At 37.5% G+C, this 21742-nt stretch overlaps 8 protein-coding genes across 8 annotated transcripts; 4 read left to right on the top strand and 4 right to left on the bottom strand.

Annotated features, from left to right (window-relative positions):
* Positions 1-421: 421 nt before the first annotated feature.
* On the bottom strand, positions 422-1949 carry EV154DRAFT_481601 (kinase-like domain-containing protein; the record flags this gene model as incomplete). Its single annotated transcript, XM_051598405.1, has 6 exons — positions 422-786; positions 843-1013; positions 1119-1353; positions 1426-1574; positions 1660-1770; positions 1835-1949. The coding sequence occupies 6 exons, from the start codon at positions 1947-1949 to the stop codon at positions 422-424; spliced, it is 1146 nt and encodes a 381-aa protein (XP_051457498.1).
* Positions 1950-2077: 128 nt separating this feature from the next.
* EV154DRAFT_231849 (UDP-glucose 4-epimerase) lies at positions 2078-3821 on the bottom strand. Its single transcript, XM_051594505.1, has 4 exons — positions 3342-3821; positions 2846-3257; positions 2446-2779; positions 2078-2373 (listed from the first exon to the last, which is right to left on the bottom strand). The coding sequence occupies exons 1-4, from the start codon at positions 3682-3684 to the stop codon at positions 2206-2208; spliced, it is 1257 nt and encodes a 418-aa protein (XP_051457497.1). The 5' UTR covers positions 3685-3821; the 3' UTR covers positions 2078-2205.
* Positions 3822-3959: 138 nt separating this feature from the next.
* On the bottom strand, positions 3960-6566 carry EV154DRAFT_420985 (WD40-repeat-containing domain protein; the record flags this gene model as incomplete). Its single annotated transcript, XM_051595984.1, has 6 exons — positions 3960-5306; positions 5376-5681; positions 5762-5989; positions 6044-6155; positions 6229-6330; positions 6403-6566. 6 exons carry the CDS (start codon positions 6564-6566, stop codon positions 3960-3962), a joined length of 2259 nt encoding a protein of 752 aa, XP_051457496.1.
* Positions 6567-7039: 473 nt separating this feature from the next.
* EV154DRAFT_563728 (Sec23/Sec24 trunk domain-containing protein) lies at positions 7040-10057 on the top strand (the record flags this gene model as incomplete). The annotated part of the gene is made up of 9 exons (XM_051605801.1): positions 7040-7294; positions 7357-7509; positions 7584-7719; positions 7785-8302; positions 8358-8580; positions 8634-9071; positions 9144-9328; positions 9395-9532; positions 9587-10057. The coding sequence occupies 9 exons, from the start codon at positions 7040-7042 to the stop codon at positions 10055-10057; spliced, it is 2517 nt and encodes an 838-aa protein (XP_051457495.1).
* On the bottom strand, positions 10041-11396 carry EV154DRAFT_464723 (2,4-dienoyl-CoA reductase). The gene is made up of 8 exons (XM_051597675.1): positions 11230-11396; positions 11111-11170; positions 10727-11039; positions 10620-10665; positions 10549-10557; positions 10454-10473; positions 10331-10393; positions 10041-10258 (listed from the first exon to the last, which is right to left on the bottom strand). The coding sequence occupies exons 1-8, from the start codon at positions 11379-11381 to the stop codon at positions 10091-10093; spliced, it is 831 nt and encodes a 276-aa protein (XP_051457494.1). The 5' UTR covers positions 11382-11396; the 3' UTR covers positions 10041-10090.
* Positions 11397-14433: 3037 nt separating this feature from the next.
* Positions 14434-16474, top strand: EV154DRAFT_420964 (cytochrome P450; the record flags this gene model as incomplete). The annotated part of the gene is made up of 8 exons (XM_051595982.1): positions 14434-14718; positions 14786-14858; positions 14916-15031; positions 15099-15255; positions 15346-15668; positions 15735-15821; positions 15884-16003; positions 16055-16474. The coding sequence occupies 8 exons, from the start codon at positions 14434-14436 to the stop codon at positions 16472-16474; spliced, it is 1581 nt and encodes a 526-aa protein (XP_051457493.1).
* Positions 16475-17687: 1213 nt separating this feature from the next.
* Positions 17688-19370, top strand: EV154DRAFT_421012 (uncharacterized protein; the record flags this gene model as incomplete). Its single annotated transcript, XM_051595988.1, is given in 4 exon segments — positions 17688-18210; positions 18230-18372; positions 18598-18783; positions 18945-19370. Coding segments are annotated over 4 exon segments (1278 nt in total), but the record flags the coding sequence as incomplete, so codon positions are not given.
* A 268-nt stretch (positions 19371-19638) lies between these two features.
* EV154DRAFT_231745 (uncharacterized protein) lies at positions 19639-20973 on the top strand. Its single transcript, XM_051594504.1, has 2 exons — positions 19639-20260; positions 20315-20973. Exons 1-2 carry the CDS (start codon positions 19907-19909, stop codon positions 20837-20839), a joined length of 879 nt encoding a protein of 292 aa, XP_051457491.1. The 5' UTR covers positions 19639-19906; the 3' UTR covers positions 20840-20973.
* Positions 20974-21742: the final 769 nt, after the last annotated feature.

Raw genomic sequence — 21742 nt, 5'->3', positions numbered from 1 at the left:
ACGAAAAGGACGCTGTACAGGCTACCCTTCAGGCAGTTGATTAGTACTTGAAGTATGTCCTGTCATGTAGCTGGAGATTGTGGTAGATCCACCCGAGACTGCATGTACCCATGATTCCTTTGTTTGTGTAAAGTCAAGCGGACCTTGAAAGGTGCTATTTATTTTGAGTATTAGCGGGAAGAGCCGACAATAAAACCAGGTCGATGTAACATGGAAGAGGGAGGGGAATTTGAAATAATAAAAAAGAATGTGGGGAAAGAGAGAGGCACTAAAAGGGGAAAATATACATCCGAATATAAAGTGTCTTTTTATTACTGATTGTCAAAAAAAAAAAAAAAAAAGAAAAAAAAAACAAGAGTGTGTGTTATAAGAGAGTGTATGTTGTAAAGAAGAAGGATAAAAAAAAAAAGAAGATTGCTTTTTAATGACATAAACCACATGATAATTTGGACCAAAAACCTGATTTTTTTGGTTGATATTGTTGTTGTTGTTGTTGTTGTTGTTGCTGTTCAGGTTGTTGTCTTGAATTCACCTGTGCATGATGAGTATCCAATTTAGGTTGATCTTTGACAGCCTTTTTATTGTTATTGGCTTGTTGACGACCACTGCGTTTGGATAATGTCTGCCATCCCTTTCCACTATTGAGTAACATCCAGTCGTAAATATCATCGTCTTGTTCTCCTACTTTCTCAATAGCCTTGGAAAACAATCCACGCAAAAAGTCATAATCAGGAGTCTCCTCAAATCCTAATTTACGCACATATTGGAGGTATATACCGAATTCCTCTATTTAAAAAGAAAGTTAATAAAGAACAATGAAAATGTGGGTAACTAAGACAAACCTGGATAGCCTTCACAGAGGTCCTTGATGGCAGTGGTTTGTTTCTTTTCACCAATCTTTTCATACTTTTGCTTATTGGTAGCAGCCTTTAATCCCTGCCAGGGTAAGGAGCCTCTTAAGAAGTACATAAAGACATGACCCAGCGATTCGAGATCGTCACGACGAGATTGCTCTATGATGTTATGTTTCCGAAGATAGAAAAAAAAAGAGTGGTTATTTAAAAAAAAAATTAAGGTTGAATTATAAAACAACAAATATGGAGGAAATCAAAATATACCTCTTCCTAAATGGGTATTGATACTCATATAACGAGCAGTACCAGATAAACTCTTTCTTTCACGATAAGGAATATGTTGTTTTGTCTTGGGATCTCGATACAATTTCGCCATACCAAAATCCACAATGAATATTTGATTCTCTGTCTCTGTACCAGGTTTACCGATTAAAAAGTTGTCTGGTTTAATATCTCTGTAAATCAGATTTTTCTCGTGGATCGTTTGCACTCGAGTCAGCTTATATATAGAATGTTAATATATATATTTATATAAATAAAAAAGGGGGGGCCTGTAAATAATAGAACCTACCATCTGTTTAGCAAGCATAGCCGTGGTCTTGACGCTGAAATGTCTACCACAGGTATCAAACATGTCTTCCAGTGAAGGACCCAAAAGGTCAATCACCAAGATATTATGAAGCCCTTCCTGACCGAAATAATAAGCTGTAGGTATACCAACTACAATTATAGAAAAGAGGGAGAGTTGTTAGTGTCTTTCAGATAGATACACACAAACAAAAATAAAAAATAAAAAGGATCTTACTGGATCCAGCCATAATTTTGTAAGTTCGATATTCGTCTCGTAATTGAGGTGCGTCACTCTTTCTAGGCTCAAACTTGATGGCTACGGGTTGATTATTGAGCAAATTGATGCCTATCAAAAAGAAAAAAAAAGGGATGTTTAGTTGTTGGTGGTTATGCTAAAAGAGCTATCTTACCTTCATAGATAATGCCAAAACTTCCTTCTCCAATTTTCTTTCCCACCTTGTAATGAACACCGACAACGTTGTGTGAATTGCCTGGACTGGCTGCAGCGGCAGATGATGTAGGCATTGTGATGAGGATGTGTTTATTAAGTTTTTTGTTAAATTAAGTTGTATAAATTATTAAATATAGAGTTATTTTTTTTTTCTTCTGAAATAGTGTATGGTTTAAAGGAGAGTAGTATATGTATATATAAAAAAAAAGAGTACGGAAAAAAAAAATAAAGAGGAAAAGAAAGAGAGAAAAAAAAATTAAAAAAACAGTCAATTAATATATAGAGTAATAATAAAAAGGGAGATTTCCTAAAAAAGTAAAACCTCGGGCTTTAAGAAAGTAGTTCACCATCATAACCATTGGGATTTCTTTGAGTCCATCTCCACATGTCTTGACACATATCATCCATAGAGTAGGAGGGCGTCCAATTCAATTCTTTATAGGCCAGTGAAGCATCTGCTGTACAAGTGCCAACGTCACCAGGTCTTCTTTCTTCAATCTATATATCATATTTTTTTTTTTTTTAAATTAAGTTTCCTTTTATAACCAAAAAGACCATGTTGGAAATTACCTTGTAAGGGATTTTTTTATGTGTAGCTCTTTCCATAGCGTGTATAATTTCCAAGACAGAATAGCCAGCACCTGTCCCTAAATTATAGGCTTTACATCCGGGCTTCTCTTCCAACTTTTTGAGGGCAGCCAAATGCCCTGTGGCTAAATCACACACATGGATATAATCTCGTACTCCCGTACCATCCACGGTATCATAATCATTACCGTAGACATGGACAAATGGTAAATGCCCTTGTAAGACTTTGATTACGTAAGGCAATAAATTATTCGGTACACCATGAGGATGTTCTCCAATCATGCCAGATACATGCGCTCCCACCGGGTTAAAGTACCTAACAACACACATCCATATTAATGACATCATCCCTAGCAACGCAAAAAAAAATTAAAAAATTTACCGCAAGAGGACGACATTCCATTGAGGATCCGATGCATAAAGATCACCGAGTATTTCCTCCGCAAATAATTTGGTTTTACCGTATGGATTTGTGACTGGACCTAAACGAGCGGTCTCATTAACGGGCATCATTTCAGGTTCGCCATAAACGGTGGCACTGGAGGAAAACACCAGGTTCTTAATATTGTGCCTGTTCATGACACGCAACAGATTTAACGTGCCTGTTAAATTGTTATGATAGTATTCTAAAGGGATCCGGGTCGATTCACCCACCGCCTTGATTGCAGCAAAATGAAGGACGGCCCAAAACTGATATTCGACAAAAATCGCTTCCAGATCGGATTCCCGTGTAACATCGCCCTTGATAAAAATAATAGGTCGACCTGCCAACTGTTCCACACGATACAGTGCCTCTATTATAATAGACCGCAATGTAAATTATATAGTGTTATTATATGTTTGTATGCAAGGGTTCTTCTTTTTTTTTTCACCCTTACCTTTGTTCGAATTTACCATATTATCCATCACTACAATATCGAATCCATTCTTTAATAATTCAAGACAGGTATGACTACCGATATAACCAGCACCACCCGTCACTAAAATTCGCTTGTGGGGAGGCTGCACGTTCTTCTTATGGCTGGACCCATCCGAAGACGAAAGTCGACGACAAGGCATGAGAGGTTCATCAAACTGATGCCAAGCATCAATCGTATGTCGGCGTCGATGCAAGCTTTGTCTTTTAGAAGGCTTAAACCGAGCATTCCGTTGTTTCCCTTCGAGCACTTTTAACTGTTCTACTACAAGATCAGATGTTCCTGATTTACATACTCTAGGCATTTCTTTTAATAGGGTTTTTTTTTTAGTGTACAATGAGAGGAAAAAAAGAGAGAGAAAAGAAACTAAATTATCATAAAAAAAAAACTCTATTGTGGAAAAAATAAATTTTTAAGGTACGATGTCACACTTGTCCATTCAGGTCTTGTTTTTATACTTGGATATTATGCATACAGTTTTTCTGTTAAGGTTAAAAAGCTAAAAAAAAAATTTTTTTTTTACCACTGACAAACAAAAAAACAAGGTAATTAAATGTTACACGACAATTGATTAAAAGTTTATTGTCTTTTAGTAACAAATGGCTGCTGATGAGCACTATAATAACCGAGGGTAGTAGCTGACGACACAGGTCTCTTTGTCTGAATGATCATTGTCTCCTCAGGCATACGAAATACACGTGCATGCACCATTGAATCCAAATTAGCCTTCACATAATCATCGGGAATCAAACAAATGTATTTCTTTGCCACCTCCAATTTCCCTTGGGTTGCCATCCATTCGGCATACTGGCAATATTTCGCATACAAGGATTTCAATACATACTCTCCTCCCTTCTCCTTCGTTCTCTTATGAGGGTCCTCGAATTGAATGGCCTTTCGAAATAAGGTGATCTTTTCCACAAGCTCTTGTAATCGCACACCTTCTCCTCCATCCAATTGAGCAATCCAAATGGACGCCACTTTCTCTAAATCACCAGCCGCCAAATAAAATAAGGTGGCGTGCTCACGCAAATCAGTGCGCCTCATCAATCGGTCTCCCATGATCCCGCATAACCTTCCAAAATCTGTAGATTGAGCAAACGTACACAAGATCACAAGCACAGACGACCAATCCTTTTCATCCGCATCCCTCACAATACCCGTCAAATCATCTTGTACAATGCCTTCCAATAATCGAAGATACGCATGATGCTTGGATTGTTTGTTCAAATACGCTTTTTGTGTACGTGCTAGTAATTCACTACCGCCACACATGCCAAACATAAAGGCATCCGCAAATCGATCATGAGCAATACAAAGATCCACCGCTATTTCGAAATCGCCCAATACTACTGCCTGTGTTATACACCCATCCAAATCTGTTGTTGATGTAGTAGGAAAGAATTTAAACGGTTGTTGTGATGAAGGATCCTGTGCTTTAAAAAACGAGGCAGCCACCCCCTTTTGTCCCTCGCCACCGACAAATAAACTGGAAGATGTTTGAAACAAGGTAGTCTGCCCATGATCACTCTCCTGGGGGCTCTTTTTTGTATTTTTTCTTAGTATAGCCTCTGCAGCTTCCACTACCGTATCTCGATCAAACCCCAAATACGCAATTAAATGTTCGCGAGCGTTCTCTGAAAACAAGGGTAAAAGAATCTCCCAATCCACTTTATCTTGTCCTTGACTTTCTCGAATACGATCTTCAATAAAATGATGCACATTGTCTTCTTCCGTAGCTGATTCTAATTGCTCGGATCGTTTCATGATTTCTGGGTCTGTTTGGATCGTAGTCACTCGTACGCATTTCTTGTGAAATCGAGCTAATTTTCCACCTAGTCCAAACGTAGCTCCTACAGGACAACGACGCCATTTTGGTGGTGCTGCTGCTACAGTGGTAGAGTCCTCTATCGATACCACATTAATCTATCTTTCCAATCATCTTTTAGAAAAACAAACATATCACTACAATATACATTTAAAAAAAAAACTCACGGATCCGTTCATATTGGCATAGGCAAGTAAATGGGGTTGGCGTGGACACCAATCCACACGAAAACTCCATTTACTATCAGTAGCCACCTGTGATTGCAAAGTCCCCCATTGCGTATTCCAACATAGGGTTTGTCCGTCTTTTCCACTGGACACTAAAAGATCGGCATCGTGTCGACACCATGCTACATCCAGTATACCTTGTGTATGACCCCGAAAGGTCTTTTCCGGTGAATGTGCATGCCGTAAATCCCATAAGGATAACGTTGGGTTGATATCATCGCCTGAAGCAGTGACAATTTGTGTGGCCTATAAAAAATAAAATCACATGTTTGTAAAACAAACAAAAAAATAGATATAAATTCTCGCCCAAAAACACAAAGACTTACGATGTCAGGGTTCCAGGCAATGGAAGAGATGGAAGAAGAGGAAGGCAAGGTCATGACTTCTTTCTTGTTACGCAAATCCCACACGACGGTATAACCGTTGGTAGAAGCGGTAGAGAGGATATGTTGTACCTGACAGTTCCACTTGACACTGGTGATCTCATCCATCTTGGATGATTTTGTGCCTGGTGTGAACGGTGTACCCGGTTGATTTAAATCCCATATATATACCTACATATTTCCCATGTTAGTTTAATCTCTCATAAACTTATCCACATTACAAACCTCGCTGTGATTTCCGGCGGAGGCTAACAAGTTGGGTTGGAAAAAGTTGAAATCTAAAGAGGCGAGTTTTCCTGTATGCATGGATGTACGAAGTATCAGCGCCTCTGTGGCACTTTTTTATATAGTTTAGAAGTAAGAAAAGAAATACAAGGAAATAAAAAAAATAAAAAACTGTGTTTCTTTACCTCTTGGTGGAATCAAGCATAGTAGTGGCGTTCCAAAGTTCCAGTTCGTTCGTCTCCATACCACCAGCAATAACACCTTGACCCCAAGCTAATGTATTGAACCTAATCTTTTTCAACTTTTTAGTCATTTCACCACGGTGTGTGTGCGTGTGTGTTTGTGGGTTTTTTTTTTACCTGGAGGTGGTGCTGACTTTACAAAGGGAAGAAAGGTGGCCTCCACCAAAAGAAAGAATCTCGAGCTGAGAAGCACTAGAGAAATCAGGCGCCATGGCACCTGTTAATGTACCTGTCACCAGCATGGGTTCTCTTTCCCGACTCCAAGCTAAAGTTGCATTCATGCTATTTATTTTTCTCGTCATTATGTGGTAGCTTGTGCTTAGAGAAAAGAAGAAGGGAGTTGCGTGGGCAGGCCGTGGGCAGGCCGTGGGCAGGCCGTGGGCAGGTGGGATGACACACACGGACATTGAAAAATTAAAAATCACAAGGTGATCTGACCGTGGATTTACAGTGTGGTTCGAAACTCAATAAGAACACTCGCTTTTTTAAGCAGTAATCAAGTGATCTACATGAAAAATGTTGTCTATTTTCTAAAAAATGGAAAAAAAGTAAGTATGTGGTATTTATTAAAATTTAAAATCGTTGTGTATAAAAAGACAAGATGCATGTCTGCTTTCTTTTAATTTCTTTAAGAAAATACTCTATTTTTTTTTTGGGCTCGTAACAAATGGGTAAGCTTTTTTCTTGTATGTAAAAATAAAAAAAAAAGACTGAAAAATAAACTATTGTTCAAGACACAGGAGATGACATTTACATGCAGTTATGCAATAATAAAAAGGCCAAGAGGCTATACCCGGACCTGGCAAACAAGAGATTATCTCCCACTTTGGTGAATTCGGTCTCTATCTTGCACAACCCACATCAACACCAACGACAACAACCACTGGAAAATACTTTTTCCACCATGGCCCTGGATCAACCTTTCAAGTATGATGTTCCCTTGATAGGTACAGCTCCTCCTGTCCATGATTTTAATCAGCCCATACCCACACCCTCAATTCCTGCAAGCGTAAATATTGACATTTTTTATAAACAACAAACACGCTCACTCTTTTTTATTTAAAATTTTAGGCCTCCGTCACATCGTCCCTATATAGCCAATGCGATGCCATGTTTCAGAGATGTACCTTGAATAGTTTACCTTCTTCCGCCTATCTCTTAAAAAGGTCCAAACTACCTCTCTCCATCATGTTGGAGCCTTACCCACGAAACCAGCTAGAGAATGTAATACCCAATCAACACACACACACACACACATTTTTACACACGGTTGCTTATTTGTTTATTTTTTAAATTAGGTAGAAGTACCTTTAATCACAACTGGCGTTGTCAGCCGTTGCACAAGATGCAAATCATTCATCAATCCATTCATTCAATTCATCGAGGGTGGACTTAAATGGAAGTGTAATATTTGTACCTACAGCGACAACAATGGTAAGCTATTATTTCTAATAAAACAAATAGAGAGATAAAAAAACTCACTGTAAAAATGTATACAGTACCCCCAGCATATGATTGGGACCATGTGACACAACAAAAATCAGACCGTTGGAGTCGATCTGAATTGAATTACGGATGTGTAGACTATGTAGCAACACCCGAATTTATGTCAAGACCTCCTCAACCTCCAGTCTATGTCTTTGTGATTGATACCAGTTTAGAAGCTGTGCAGACCGGTATGATTGAAGTGCTTGCAGAGGCCTTGATGGGTTCCCTCGATCGCTTACCCAACGCTGAAGGAAGAACGCGCATTGCATTTATCACGGTCAATCATGCGATTGGATTCTATGCCTTGAGAAATAAGGAACCCGAGCTAATCGTGATGTCTGAAATTGACGATGTGTATTTACCCCGCGCGCATCATGATTTAGTGGTCAATTTAAATGAGGCAAGATCTGTTGTCTTGGATCTTTTGGATCGTTTAAAGACTATGTTTACAGTGAACCCACATACTTATGCTACCACACGGAACAACAATTGTCTCGGACCTGCACTCAAAGCCGCACGTCAACTCCTGGTAAGCTTCTTTTTCTTGTGCTATTTGATATCTTCATATACTAACACATCAATAGACTCCAACGGGTGGAAAAATTGTTTGCTTTCAAGCAAGTTTACCCAACATGGGCATCGGGGCACTGACAGCACCTACCAAAAAAGGTCATGGGTTGGGGGATAATCTCTTGCTGGAACCCAAAAGTGATTTCTATCGATCCTTTTCCGAAGAATGTGCAAAATATCATGTGTGTACCGATATGTTTGTCTTTGGTAGTCAAAACATTGATCTTGCCACCCTCAGTAAGTCCATCTAGTGTTACACACTTATTATGTTATTTACACTACATGTATAGATGTGGTGCCGAGATTTACAGGTGGTCAAACACATTACTACCCGGGATTCAACGCACACAATAAAGGTGACCGAGAAAAACTCTTCTTTGAAATCAAGAAGCTGGTCAAAGAAGAAATCGGGTTAGAAGCTATTCTTCGTACCCGTTGCTCTCCCGGTCTCATCTGTAAGTCCTACCATGGCAACTTCTCTTTCCAGGAACCCGATATCTTTGTTTTACCCAATGTCCCACGCGATGCCAGTTACTGTGTGGATTTAGCTATCGAACGTGAATTACAGGGGGATTTAGCCTACATTCAAACATGCATGCTGTTTACCACAAGCTTTGGAGAACGTTGTATTCGTGTCATGACTACATGTATTCCCATCACACGAAAAATTACAGATGTGTTTTACGCAGCCGATCAAATCGCCTGCGCACGTTCCCTTGCCTACCAAGGTAAACTCTTTCTTTGTTTCTTTTATCAGTATTTTATAGTTTAACACGTACGGGAAAAAATCATTTTTTTAGCTATCGATAAAGCAGTGACGTTCAAAGTAAGAGATGGAAAGGAATACTTGATCCAAAAGACGGTGGCTGTATGCAGTGCCTACAGTAAAGAAATCATTGGTGTTACACCTTCCAAGAACATTCAATTAAACCTATGTCGATCGCTCTCTTTATTACCCGCCATGACACTTGCCCTGATCAAAAGCGTAAGCAGTGTACTGCATGAAACTCGAAACGGTTAAATATTGACAAACAACACATACTTTTTATAGGAAGCGTTTAATGATACGGGTGTAGTGCCACTAAATATGTCGAACCAGTCAGGACTGTTACTACGAACTTTACCGTTGAGTTTATGGCCGCGTTATGTTTACCCAAATCTCTATTCACTTCACAACATGCCAGTCCAAGTAAGTTTTTTTTATAGATATAATGTTAACCAAAGACTAAGCAAAACATTTAAGGCTGGAACGTTAGATAGAAACAACCACTGTATAATGCCTCCCCAATTAAACCTCTCTAGTGAACGATTAGACCGTCATGGATGCTACCTTGTTGAAAACGGTCATCGTATCCTGATCTGGATAGGACGAGAAGCAGTACCACAACTCTGTGAAGATTTACTCAACGTGTCACGTGTACAAGACGTACGCTCTGGTCAAGTCGCTTCTTTACCCGAACTTCAAAATGCGTTCTCGGAACGCGTGCATCGAATCATTTCCAAATTACGTACAGAGTCACGGCACAGTAATTTCTATCCTTCCCTGTATGTGGTGAAAGAAGAAGGGGATGTCATGTTACGTCATTGGTTCTTGACACACATGTTGGAAGATCGTCAACAGCCACCGCAAGGGTGTAGTCCCAGTATTCACAAATCCATTAATGCTACCACTAGTTATTTCCAATGGCTGAATTATATCAAGGACAAGATGTAGTATAAATAAATAAAATAATCTTTTTATGATATTTTAAAGTTTAAAGTCGGGAGGGGATAAAACAAGTTCGGGATAGTTAAGGTAACTAGGGTTCATCCAAGCAGCTCCATCCACAACCAAAATAGCTCCGGAGATGTAACTAGCGCCTTCCGAGAAAAGGAAGACGGTGCTTTGTGCGATATCTTGAACTTCTCCCATACGCTAATTTTTTTTAGAAAAAAAAAATTAATTCTCTCTCTCTAGCACACACACAAATCCTTTGCAATAACTTACTTGAATAGGAACACCAGTGACATCAAAAGCAGGACCAAGTTTTTCCATACCGACAGTAGAAGCCTAGATTGTGTTTATTTAGTCTTTCCTCTATAGACCTTTATTCCTTATTTATCCACTTACAATAGGTCCAGGAGCGATACCTTTTTATACACACACATAAAAATTTAATTAGTCATCCCAATCAATACCTTTTTGAATATCTTTAGCATTCTTACCATTGACGCCTACACATAAAAAAAAATTAGCATCTAGACTGGGAAACGATATATATGCCTTGTTTACTTACGAATACCATGAGGACCCAACTCTACAGCCCAATGCTTTGTCAAAGCCTACATATGGAAATAATTAAGACCCATCTATCCACACATACACAATAAAAAAAAAACTTACATCGACAGCTGCTTTGGCAGCACCAGCATGCTGTTGGAAGGGAGTACCTGTATAATGCAAGGTAGCTGTGACGTTAATGACGGCACCCTTGGAAGCCTTCAAATGTTCCACAGCGGCCTTGGTCAAATTGAAAGTACCGAGCAAATCAATCTCAATTACAGTCTTGAACGCATTGTAGGATAAGTGATCAAAGGAAGACAAAAAGTTACCGGCGGCACCATTGATCAAGAAATCAAGACGACCGAATTTCTCTACTGTAATCTTGATGGCGTTCTCAACGTCAGCAGGGTTACGAACGTCACCAGCAACAGCGCTTAAATTTTGGGTAGACGCATAAATAAAAAATGGTTGTATATCATCATAAAAAATTAAAAGGGAACTTACAAGACTTCACCACCGGTCTTAAGACTCATTTCCTTAGCTGCTTTCTCCAACTTATCCTTACTATAATTAAAATTAGCATTTTAAAAAAAAAATTAAAGGTAAGGAGATGACGATGTTACCTTCTGGAAAAGATGACAGCTTTGGCACCATGGCGAACCACAGCCTCAGTCATACCACGGCAGATACCACTACCACCGCCAGAGCAGAATAAAACTTTGCCTGCAAAGATGTTATCCTTGAAAATTGTTGTAGTTTCGACAGCAGGAGCCATAATTTTTTAAAAGAGAATAAAAGTGAATAAATTAAAAAAAAAAAAAAAAAGTGGGGAAATTATATATATAAGCATTATCACGTGAAAAATAGTTTCAATGACATATACGAGATTCGCTAGAAGTGTTCCAATTCACATTGGGGGTATATTGGGGGGGGAACTCTATTAAAAAAACGGCCAATTCTCGCTCTATTTGGTATTAGAAAAACCATTCATCCGGTGTGTGTAGTGTGTGAAATCCTTACATTGTTAGCCAGTTAAATCATTCCATATTACATAATTCTTATTTACCTTTTTTTCTTCAGTCACACCTTTTCTGCATAAAAACAAACAGGTACAATTATCTCGTCTTGTAGGTTCATCCTATCAATTAACATTGTCTTTGAAATGAGCTATTCTAATTAAGTGATTGATTAGTATATGCTCATAAACATGGTAAAAAAATAAAAGGAACAGATAAGCTCACCTCATTGTCTGCCGGGCTTTAATCCTTCGTCTTAATCAATCAGCAGCATAAGTTACTGCATGTTTGTACCTAGTTCTGATTAGAAATGAAGCCTAATTTTTTCTTTGGACAAGTTTTCGAATCCTTAAAATTCACCAAATACTTTGAAAGCTTCCTTGAGTGCTTCTTTACTCATTTGGATTCTGCTTTTTATTAAGAGCCTCTTTGACTTCCTATAACAAGGACGTGTACTCCAATTTTTCTTGACGCTATTAACTTTGTGTTTATAAGATTAGGCAGTAAACCGCGATAGTATGGATAGTCTGTTTTGGCATTAATAACTGATTGGAATGTACCATAACTCAATTCCCAAAAAGTTGATATACTCAAGGTCAAAATGCTGGTCAATGAGCAAAAAGACCCATCCCAATAATATTGTGAAAGCTGCATTGTGATTATCCTCGCTGGTATTCCTGGTATCACTTATAATGATCTTTGGATATGACAACCAGTGAAATTTATCTATTTTATGCGTTTGGTATCGGTATAGCTCAATGATATTTAAATATTTTGTGTCTGTCTTCTATTGTAAATGTCTCGTATTTCATGTGAAGTAGATGGTTTACCCATATTAATTGTATTATAGTTTGATGATGTCTTGCTTTGAAGTTTTTAAATGGAAAGAGGTAATCTCCTCAACGCAATTTATAGCATCATTTCCTTCCTCATCAACCATTCTGCCTTGGCCTTCTTCATAATAAAAACGAGTGCTCTTACTTGTAATAAAAACGTCTCCAGATATCCTCGGGCTTATACCCAAGCATTTTGAATTTCATAGTTATCTATCAGCGTTTGAAGAGTAAAAAATATCAATAGTTTAGCATGATTTTATGAAAAAAAGAAGCGATCGCCCTATAAGTTTAGAAAAAGTTAACTAGCTGGAGCGACACGGTTGTAATATATACTTTTCCTTCCTTTTTAATACCGACGACGAGAGTGTTGCTGTGTGTTAGTTTATACCCGTCTTACCTTATCTGTCCACATTCAGGCGGTTGTCTCATTGGATCCAAATTCAATTTTAGACACAAGTTGTATGTATAATTTCGTTATTTACAGTTAAATTCATTAGTTACAAGATACCGCTCTTAGAAGGGAGGGGGAGTGTAAGAATAAAAAGGCAATAACATTATACATGCATATCTGGTATTAAAGTTGTGATGAATAGAGAGTTCACTAACACACAAACGCTTTTTATTTATCTATTTGTCAAGTAGTCGTAGCAAGGGCAAGTCATTATCATTTTGTAGTTTGTTTGCTAAGATATCGACCGATTGAATCATTGTATCTTGGAATACCAAGTATAAATTAGCCGCATGTATTATTGGTGTGATACAACAGAGAATTACTATTCACATATCACTGTACAATAAAGGTCGAGTTTACATATTATACGTCTTCAATTTTGGGATAAATAATTGATTTTATAAACTAAAAATAAGTTCCCTATGAAGAGATTAAGCTGTAGAAAGTGTCTCAAAAAATCAACGCTTTCGTTTTCGGTACGTTTGTTTATCTATTGGTCATATTATTTTGTTGTAAGATATGACTGACAGTCTGTAGAACGTTTCCTCAACCCTGTTGTTATGATGTTTTAAAAGAGATAGTCCCGCACATTAGCGGGATTATTAAAACTTTTCATGTCTCATTAGGGCACTTTTTGTCGCCAGTCATGTACATTTATATCTTACAACTACTAGCTATCCAAAGCTCATCAAATAAGGCTAATCGTAAACTCCAATTTATATATCTATAAATATATGGGGAAGGCCCACCACCATGTGGTAGAGCACAGATAATTACGGACATTGAAACGTTAAACTTTGTTTTACGGAACTATGTACTTGTCCCAGACTGTCAACATAAATATGCCACCAAGCAAAATGTAACATATAATTTTTAGTCAATAGGTATGATACAGTCCAAATCTACAGCAATATAAATAATTTTTTTTTAAATTTTCTTTATATTTTTCGACACTTTTGCAAAATATGGTCAACTAAATAATCAACTCAGCTTAACACAAGTATGACAAACAAATCCTTGTGTTGGTGAAACAGAATTTAATAATGTGATAAGGCCCACCTATGACAACGCCGTACATTCAGTCCTTGGCTCCTTGTTTTGGTTTGATTAGTTAGTTTATCCTTGTCTTCAAAGAATACAAGATAAATTTAATATATGTTAGCTTGAAGAAAACTGAAAACAAAATGAATTGTTTTAAGGAAGAAATGTGAGATTCTGAGAGCATTTATCACATTTTGAGAGACGTGTGTGGAACCAACTCGGATAGCTTCAGGTGCGACAAATGTTACAAAAATTAAGGTTCAAATCTAATTGGCTGACTTTCCATTTTCCGCCTTCAAATGCCAGAAATCTGTACGAGGAAGCACAGTAACACGCTTGACAACCCCTGAAATGTGATTGTAAAAAAGTATAAATTACAAACTTTGTTTTACACCCCTCTTCTGTTTTTCCACTTGACAAATCTTCCCCCACTTTAAATTTATTACAATAATGAGTGTCGCAAAGGTGCAAGATATGCTTCAAATGACAAGCACTCATATCTTGAATTTGTATGAACTTTATGTCTTACCCAACCTGAGCACCGTCAAGAACGACAAGAAAAAGTTGGCTTGTATCGGTTCTGCTATTGCCGCTACTTTGCTTTATAGCCTTTACAGAAAGATTTCTTTGCCTCCCGCCGGTATTCGCGCTATTCCTAGAGTCAACATTTTTACTTATATGGCATCCGTCCTTCGAGGTGATGATGCTCATTATCAGCTTAAGCACATGTATGCTCCTTTGATTGCTAAAGCAAACGGTGTATATGTGGTAATTTATAGGATTTTTTTTTAAAAAAAAGATGACAGGTCGCATGATGATTAACACTTTGACTTAGAGACCCAATCGTTGTGGTTGGTCCGTTTATGTCGCTGACCCTGCCGATATCAGATATGTCTATTCTAAAGCAGGTAATAATCACTAAATTTATTAGGATCCGTCTTGATATTTACCTTTTTTCGCTTTAGAAATTTTCCCCAAGGCACCAAACTCTATTGGTGAGCCCAACACTTTATTAAGTGCTATGATTCGTAGTCCTAGTATTGTCACCACAATTGGCGAGAGTTGGAAGGTTCACAAGAAGGTAAGATGTCGATTCAAAAAAAAAAGTGTAGATATTGACACAATATGATTCTATAAAATTAAAAAAGGCTGCTCATCCTGCTTTTTATCGTGCTATGCCCGTCAACCTCTTTGGAAGTTTAGTTCAACAAGTATTCGGTGAAATCGAGAAAGAAAACGGAACCATCAACATTTCTGGCTATGTTGAAAGATTTAGTTTTGATGCCATTACTGCTGCTGGATTTGGTAAGTTACACAACCAATTCGAAAAAAAAAGTGTGTGAGAGAAAGAGGGAACTTGGCGCTGATGTACTTTTTTTTTAAAAAAATTATCAGGCTACAATGCCAACGCAATTGGTGACAAGAACAGTGAATGGGTTGGTTATTATACTGCTTTATCCAAGGGAGCTTTCGATCCATTTTTCTTTTTGTTCCCCATCTTTGATACCACACTCCGATGGATGTTTCCCTCTCGTATGCACCTTCATAAGATTTTGGAAGTCTTTTTAGGAAAGATTACTCAAATTATTGTCGATAAGCGTGAGATGATTGCTAAAGGTGGTGCTAGTTCTTTGGGTGAAAATGAAAAGGATCTCTGTACATTAATGATTGAGGCTGAGGAAGGCGAAGGTGGTGTTTTAACAAATGCTGAAATGATGGTAGGATAACCTTCCTTTTATAAGTTGTCTTGTTACTCACATTGATTTTTTTTTTCATCAAATTAGAATGATCTTTTGACTTTTGTCTTTGCTGGACATGATACCACTGCAAACGCTATGGCATCTGCTATGTATTATCTTGCTACCCATAAAGTGAGTTTTTTCATTAAAGTGACGATCAAAATAATTTATACTGATTCATTTTGTTTTGACAGGACATTCAACAAAAACTTCGTGAGGAAGTCATTGAATTCTTGGGTGATGCTCCCGAAGATGTTATTCCTACCGTTGAACAAACAAAAACTATGACCTATTTAAACATGGTGATCAAAGAGGTAAATTGTGAAACTCTCACTATCCGTATAAGATGCTAATCTTCTCAATAGACTCTCCGTATTATGGGTCCTGCCGTGTGGGGTCACCCCCGTATTGCTGCTGAGGACACTGAACTTGGCGGATTTTCCATTCCTAAGGGTACAATTATTATCACTGACGTTATTGGTGTCCAACATGATGAAAGAATCTGGGAGGAGCCTTACAAATTTGACCCTGAGCGTTTCAACCCCGATATTGAGGACCCCACTAAGCGTACAACCAATGCTTGGTTCCCATTCGGTAGTGGCCAACGTCAATGTATTGGTTTGAACATGACTATGACCGAGCAACGTGTGGTTTTGGCCATGATGGTGAGAAAATACGAATTCTGTTTACCCAAGGACTCTATTCATAAGGATGGTATGATCATTGCAGGCATGGATCTTATCGGCCCTAAAGAACTTGTTCTCGATTTCACTAAGCGCTACTAGACAATTTATCATAATTGGCATCTATAATAATAATAATAAATATGTATACAATAAAAAAAAAATGGTAAAAATCTGCTTAAGATTAGTACCCCTGCTGTGTATATCTTATCGTAAATTGAATCCGTTTCACTTATTTAAAATAAGCATCCATGATTTTTTAAAGACTGATAGCAAAATTTGACTAACATCATTGGTTTAAGAAAACCTAGCAATTATTTGATTCCTCTCGTTTAAAATGAAAAAAAAAATCACGCAAGTTTGAAATGAAGATGACCGAGCTACTGCAGTCTGAACAATTGACTCATATTTTAGATACATGTCAAATCTTTATCCACTTGTGCCTGTATTAACACATATGGATGTTTCCCGCCTTTGTCTTCTACTTCTTATAGTATTTTTATAGTTTACAGCATATAGTAAGTATAGAAACATCCCCATCAATTACCCTTTGCGACGACTTTAATGACCTAGAGAAAACTGCAAGTCTTTTTACGTTACGGCTAAATCTAAGAGCATCCCCAGCAGTGGCGCTTAGAATCCGTTTTTCGGTTACATAAGCGCAAAATAGTAGTTTTTTCACCACCAGCAGTAGGCTTAAAGTTTTTATTTTTCTGAACGAAAATTAAAGATTTTGCTAAGGTCCGTTGAGAAAAAACAATCGGAACGAGAAATTGATACGATTGAAGTTGCACCACTTCTTATTTTTTCCATCTTTTCGGTCTATTTTTATGGTTAATTATGCGCCTTCTCCTGTTAAAACTATTGCTAATTTACCCTCCTAGCATTACCAAAGACAAACTGTTGAAAACAGTGCGGAAGAAAAAAAAAGGGGGGAGGGCTTTCATGCAAAAAAAATCTTGCCTCATTGGTCACATGCACGTCCTGTTTAAGTACCGCTCCGGGGCAAAAAGAAAGTCATGTCTTTTGCACCATAACCTTTTTGTCATTTAAAAATGGATTTTCAGTACAGCAACTATAATCATATTGTCAGTCTCGGTAATAAAAGTCTACTTTTTAAAAAGAAGAAAAAAAATTCGTCTGATACAAATTATTTAAAGATTTCGGCAATAGCTTTTCAGGGACCTGTTACGCCCTTACCGGAAATCTTTCCCCAAAAGAATTAAGAGAGCAGCCATACCCAAGCATTATTCACGTCACTAATTGGTACATAGAAAACAACTGTTATCTGCTTCTCTTTAACATTTAACTTAGGCCAAAACAAAAAGATTTGCAATACAAAACACCAACTATCAATGTGTACGATCGAAATTTCCACCTTCTCCACTGGGGGATGTCTGCATTTAACTTCATACAATCTGGTCAATTGACGGATGACCAGCAAATTGTAGAAAGATTCAAATATAACCTTCCAACATCTAATTCACAAACAGGAGCCTTTCTTCCAACCGGGACTACAAGTATAGAGCAGCTTTTAAATATGAGGGCTACGATAGATTATTTAAGGGAGACTTTTGATAGCACCCTAAACGCCATGCGAAATTCAAATTATAAAACTGCAAACGTAGACAGTATGGAAATGGTGAAAAAAAAAGTTCGTTTTGTCATCACTGTCCCAGGACAGTGGAATGACATTCAAAGAGAGTTGATGAGAATAATCGCTATTGAAGCAGGACTGATTTCCAAGGACGATTACGAAAAGCGCTTATTGATAATCAACGAATCTTTAGCCACTTCTTTATATTGTGAGTTAAAAACCAGACATCCAAAAGATAAAAGTTGACGAGTATAGAAAAGGCATTGTGCAGGAAATTCCAAAATACATAGTTTGTGACACTGGTGGTTCAACTGTCAGTATTGCTGTATTTGAATCAACCGAGAATGGTGACCAAAATAACGCTGATAGTCTTGGTAGATGTCAGCTTACTACAGAATTTAGCGTATATGGCGGATCAACATATCTAGATCTGAAAATGGAGGAGATTCTTTTGGACATTTGTTTTGGTGCAGATAAAGAAAATTGGGAAAATAACAAGTTGGAAAGACAAACGCTTGAGTCACTTATTGCACCTCTGACAAACAATTTTCTTGTAGATAAGGTAATTTTACAACCTCTTTACATTTTCAATTTCTAATAATCTTTGATCAGAAAAAATTTGGAGAAGCTAGAAAGGACTTTCTCCCTGATTGCTGTCGTAAATTACGAGAAATGTACTACAATGATTCCGACTGGGATAGCGACTGGGACATCGACAGTTCTCATGAAACAAATTTCTCTCAAGAGTACTGTGATTGTGGTTTTGATGATGGGCATGACGAACATTATGTGGAGCACGACAACTTTGGGGATGGTAATATTGTCGATACTACTATATAGAAATGTGTTTACGTATTTTTATATATATTTGTAGACACGATTTTTATAATTACCTTAGGTAGAATATTGGATAGAATGAAATTACGAAGAGGCCCTGACGGTGTAGTTCTTACAGACAAAGGTGTAACAGTCGAGGAGGATGATTATCAATGTGAAATTAAACTTAGTTACAAATATATGCGAGAACATGTTTTTGATGAGGTTATCGATAACACAATCGACCTTCTCAGAAGACAAATAAAGAAGGCTAATGGAAATATAACACACACTTATATGGTAGGGGGATTTGGTGGATCACCATATCTGTACAAGCGCATTCTAAATGAGTTTCCTGCTGACAGCGAAGTATCCGTTGGGAATTTGATCAAGGATGATAGAGGCGATACAGCAGCAATGCGAGGCGCCTTGATCTATGGCATCAACGAAAGCAGAAAAAATCCTAAATCATCTGTTGTAATATCTAAATACGAAGATGACAGCACTTCTCAGTATAACACCCTTGTCTGCTTGGGTAATATGGGCATAAACGTTGAGTGTAGGTATACGACTGACATCTTGTGATTTATTTGTAGATATCGGATACGATGGAGCAGCATGCTCCTATCGAGATTTGAGACACGATAGTGATGATATGACAGAAATAACGGATTGGTAAATAATTTGTACAAAGTTTCAATAGGAATTTAACACATGCATATAGGCCAGGTTCAAAAAAGAAAAGCTTTGTTATTCCCATTGCAAAAAAAAATCTGAACGGAAAAGCATTATGGGGAGCTCAAGTTGAACAAACGACCTACTCCAAACCAGCATTATTTATTACACCGAGCAAGCTTATGTCTTCCGTAAATGAGATTTTCAAGACATACCTGACTGAGTTTTTAGAACTCGTGTCTAATCATGTACATAGTGTAATTGCAAAAACAAACCCAGAACTTTCGGATAAGAGCAAGTATAGATATGTTATCACCATGGAGAACTGTTATCCATTCTTCAAACACAAGTCCGAAATGCGTTTAATTGCTCAAATGGCAGGCATTATCAACAAAGGAGATCCTGTAAAGAGATTGTTACTCATCCGCCGATAAAATGCTGCAGCCATGTATTTTGAAAAGACGGTTTTTACTAGAAAGAAGGCTGACAGCAATCATTTTCTTCAAATCAGTTTATATCATGATACCTGTCATCTGTCACTGCATGAATCATCCAAGATTATTGATTATGGCGCACCAGCAAACGAAACTAGTGGGTTTGGGGAAACGACTTCAGATATTTTTAGAAATGTTCGAAGTATGAGATCGGCCACATTTAAATTTAACTTCGTTTCCACGCTTGTCAGAAACTTGAACTTATTTGTATCTAATTCAGCCTGTTGTAAAGACCAGAAATCCCATGACACGACTGACTCGGGTTATATTTTGGAGCTTACAAGTAATTTTCTAGAATACGTAAAAGTTAGTAATTTAATGGATTTTCATATAAGGTTGGGCATTAACATCGTTATTTAGAACAAGTTAGATTTCAATAGTAATGAGGCTGAAATTATTGGAGTGACTAAATCACCAGGTTGTCAAATATCTATCACAAAATACGAAGTTCTGGAGCACATTTTTTGGCCTGCTATTCGAGAGTTAACTGCAGCAATTAAAAGTAATGGAATGCGACGTAACGTGTTTCGTCTATTCAACATCGACAAAATATTTTTATCGGGTACCCTTATAGAAGCGAAGAAAGAAACATACACCTTTCTTGAAAAGATAATTATAAAGAATTTGTCCGAGGTTATGAATGTTAAACAAGGCACCATCTCTTCTTCTGAAGCTAGTGGTATAGAAGCGCTTTTAGGTGCAGCCTACTATGGCAACCACCCTGAAAGTTTTACAGAGAGGATTTCTAGAAGGTCTTATGCTGTTCAGGTCTCTGGATTTAAACGACAAGCTTATAGAGGAGAAGATATCGAAAATCAAATTGAAGGGAGAAAAAAACATGAAAGATATTATATACAACATAGAAGCAACAAACGCTTATATTGATAAGAACAAGCCAGTCCAATTATATCATCAGTCTTACTGTAATCCATCCAACTCAGAAAATGAAGACTCCATCAGAACCCGCGACGATATAACATCTCTTATAAGTAAAGGTACTAAAATTTCGGAGCATAACCAAATGCATGGGATTTCAAAAAGATTTTATGTTGTAGAGGAGTGTATTGTTTATGTCAGTAAGTACTTTATTTAAGACTTGTGTTATAGCATTTTCACTAATTTTTGTATCGAATTGAAGCGATTTACTCCTCTGATGATCCTATTTTACCTAAAAATGGAACTAAACTTGATCTTACAAACTTTGACAAATTGCATCAATTCGAAATTTACATTAAACGCGATGAAGATGACCCGACAACTGTACTCCCTAATTCCCGTCTCCTTTTTGATGTGCGTCTCAAACCCGATAAGGAGAATTTCAAGTTCGAAGCCTTTGTTTGTTCAAAACTTGGAAACCCCGCTCCCGAATTCATTTTACCGGACGAGTTTTTAGTAACAAACATTTATGGCGATGAGTAAAGATTATCTGTAAATGGTTGGAAGAATAAAGAATTATCTTTGCGTTATTTTAATATTCAATTTAGCTAAGGGCACTATCACATTAACTAAATTAACTAGCAGAAGTAGAACTACGCTGCCAAAGTTTATCACAACGTGTAACGTCTGGCACACGTATTGATTTAAAAGATAGCCATATCGACACGCCTTGTCCGCATAATTTGTGCCAAACATTCGAAGAGCTCTATCTAGACATACTTAAAACCACTGTCTAATTGATATTCTTTTTACTAGTCTTGGGGTGGTCGGCAAACAATCGGATGTTCATGAGACTATCGTGTTTGCGGCTTTGCATAAAATAAATAAATATTCTCTTGTCTTCCGTGCATT

This window comes from Mucor mucedo, assembly GCF_025094135.1.
Source record: "Mucor mucedo strain NRRL 3635 chromosome Unknown EV154scaffold_47, whole genome shotgun sequence".
Lineage (NCBI taxonomy): Eukaryota > Fungi > Mucoromycota > Mucoromycetes > Mucorales > Mucoraceae > Mucor > Mucor mucedo.
Note: the sequence above shows the minus strand (reverse complement) of the source record. Positions and strands in the feature narration are given on the sequence as shown.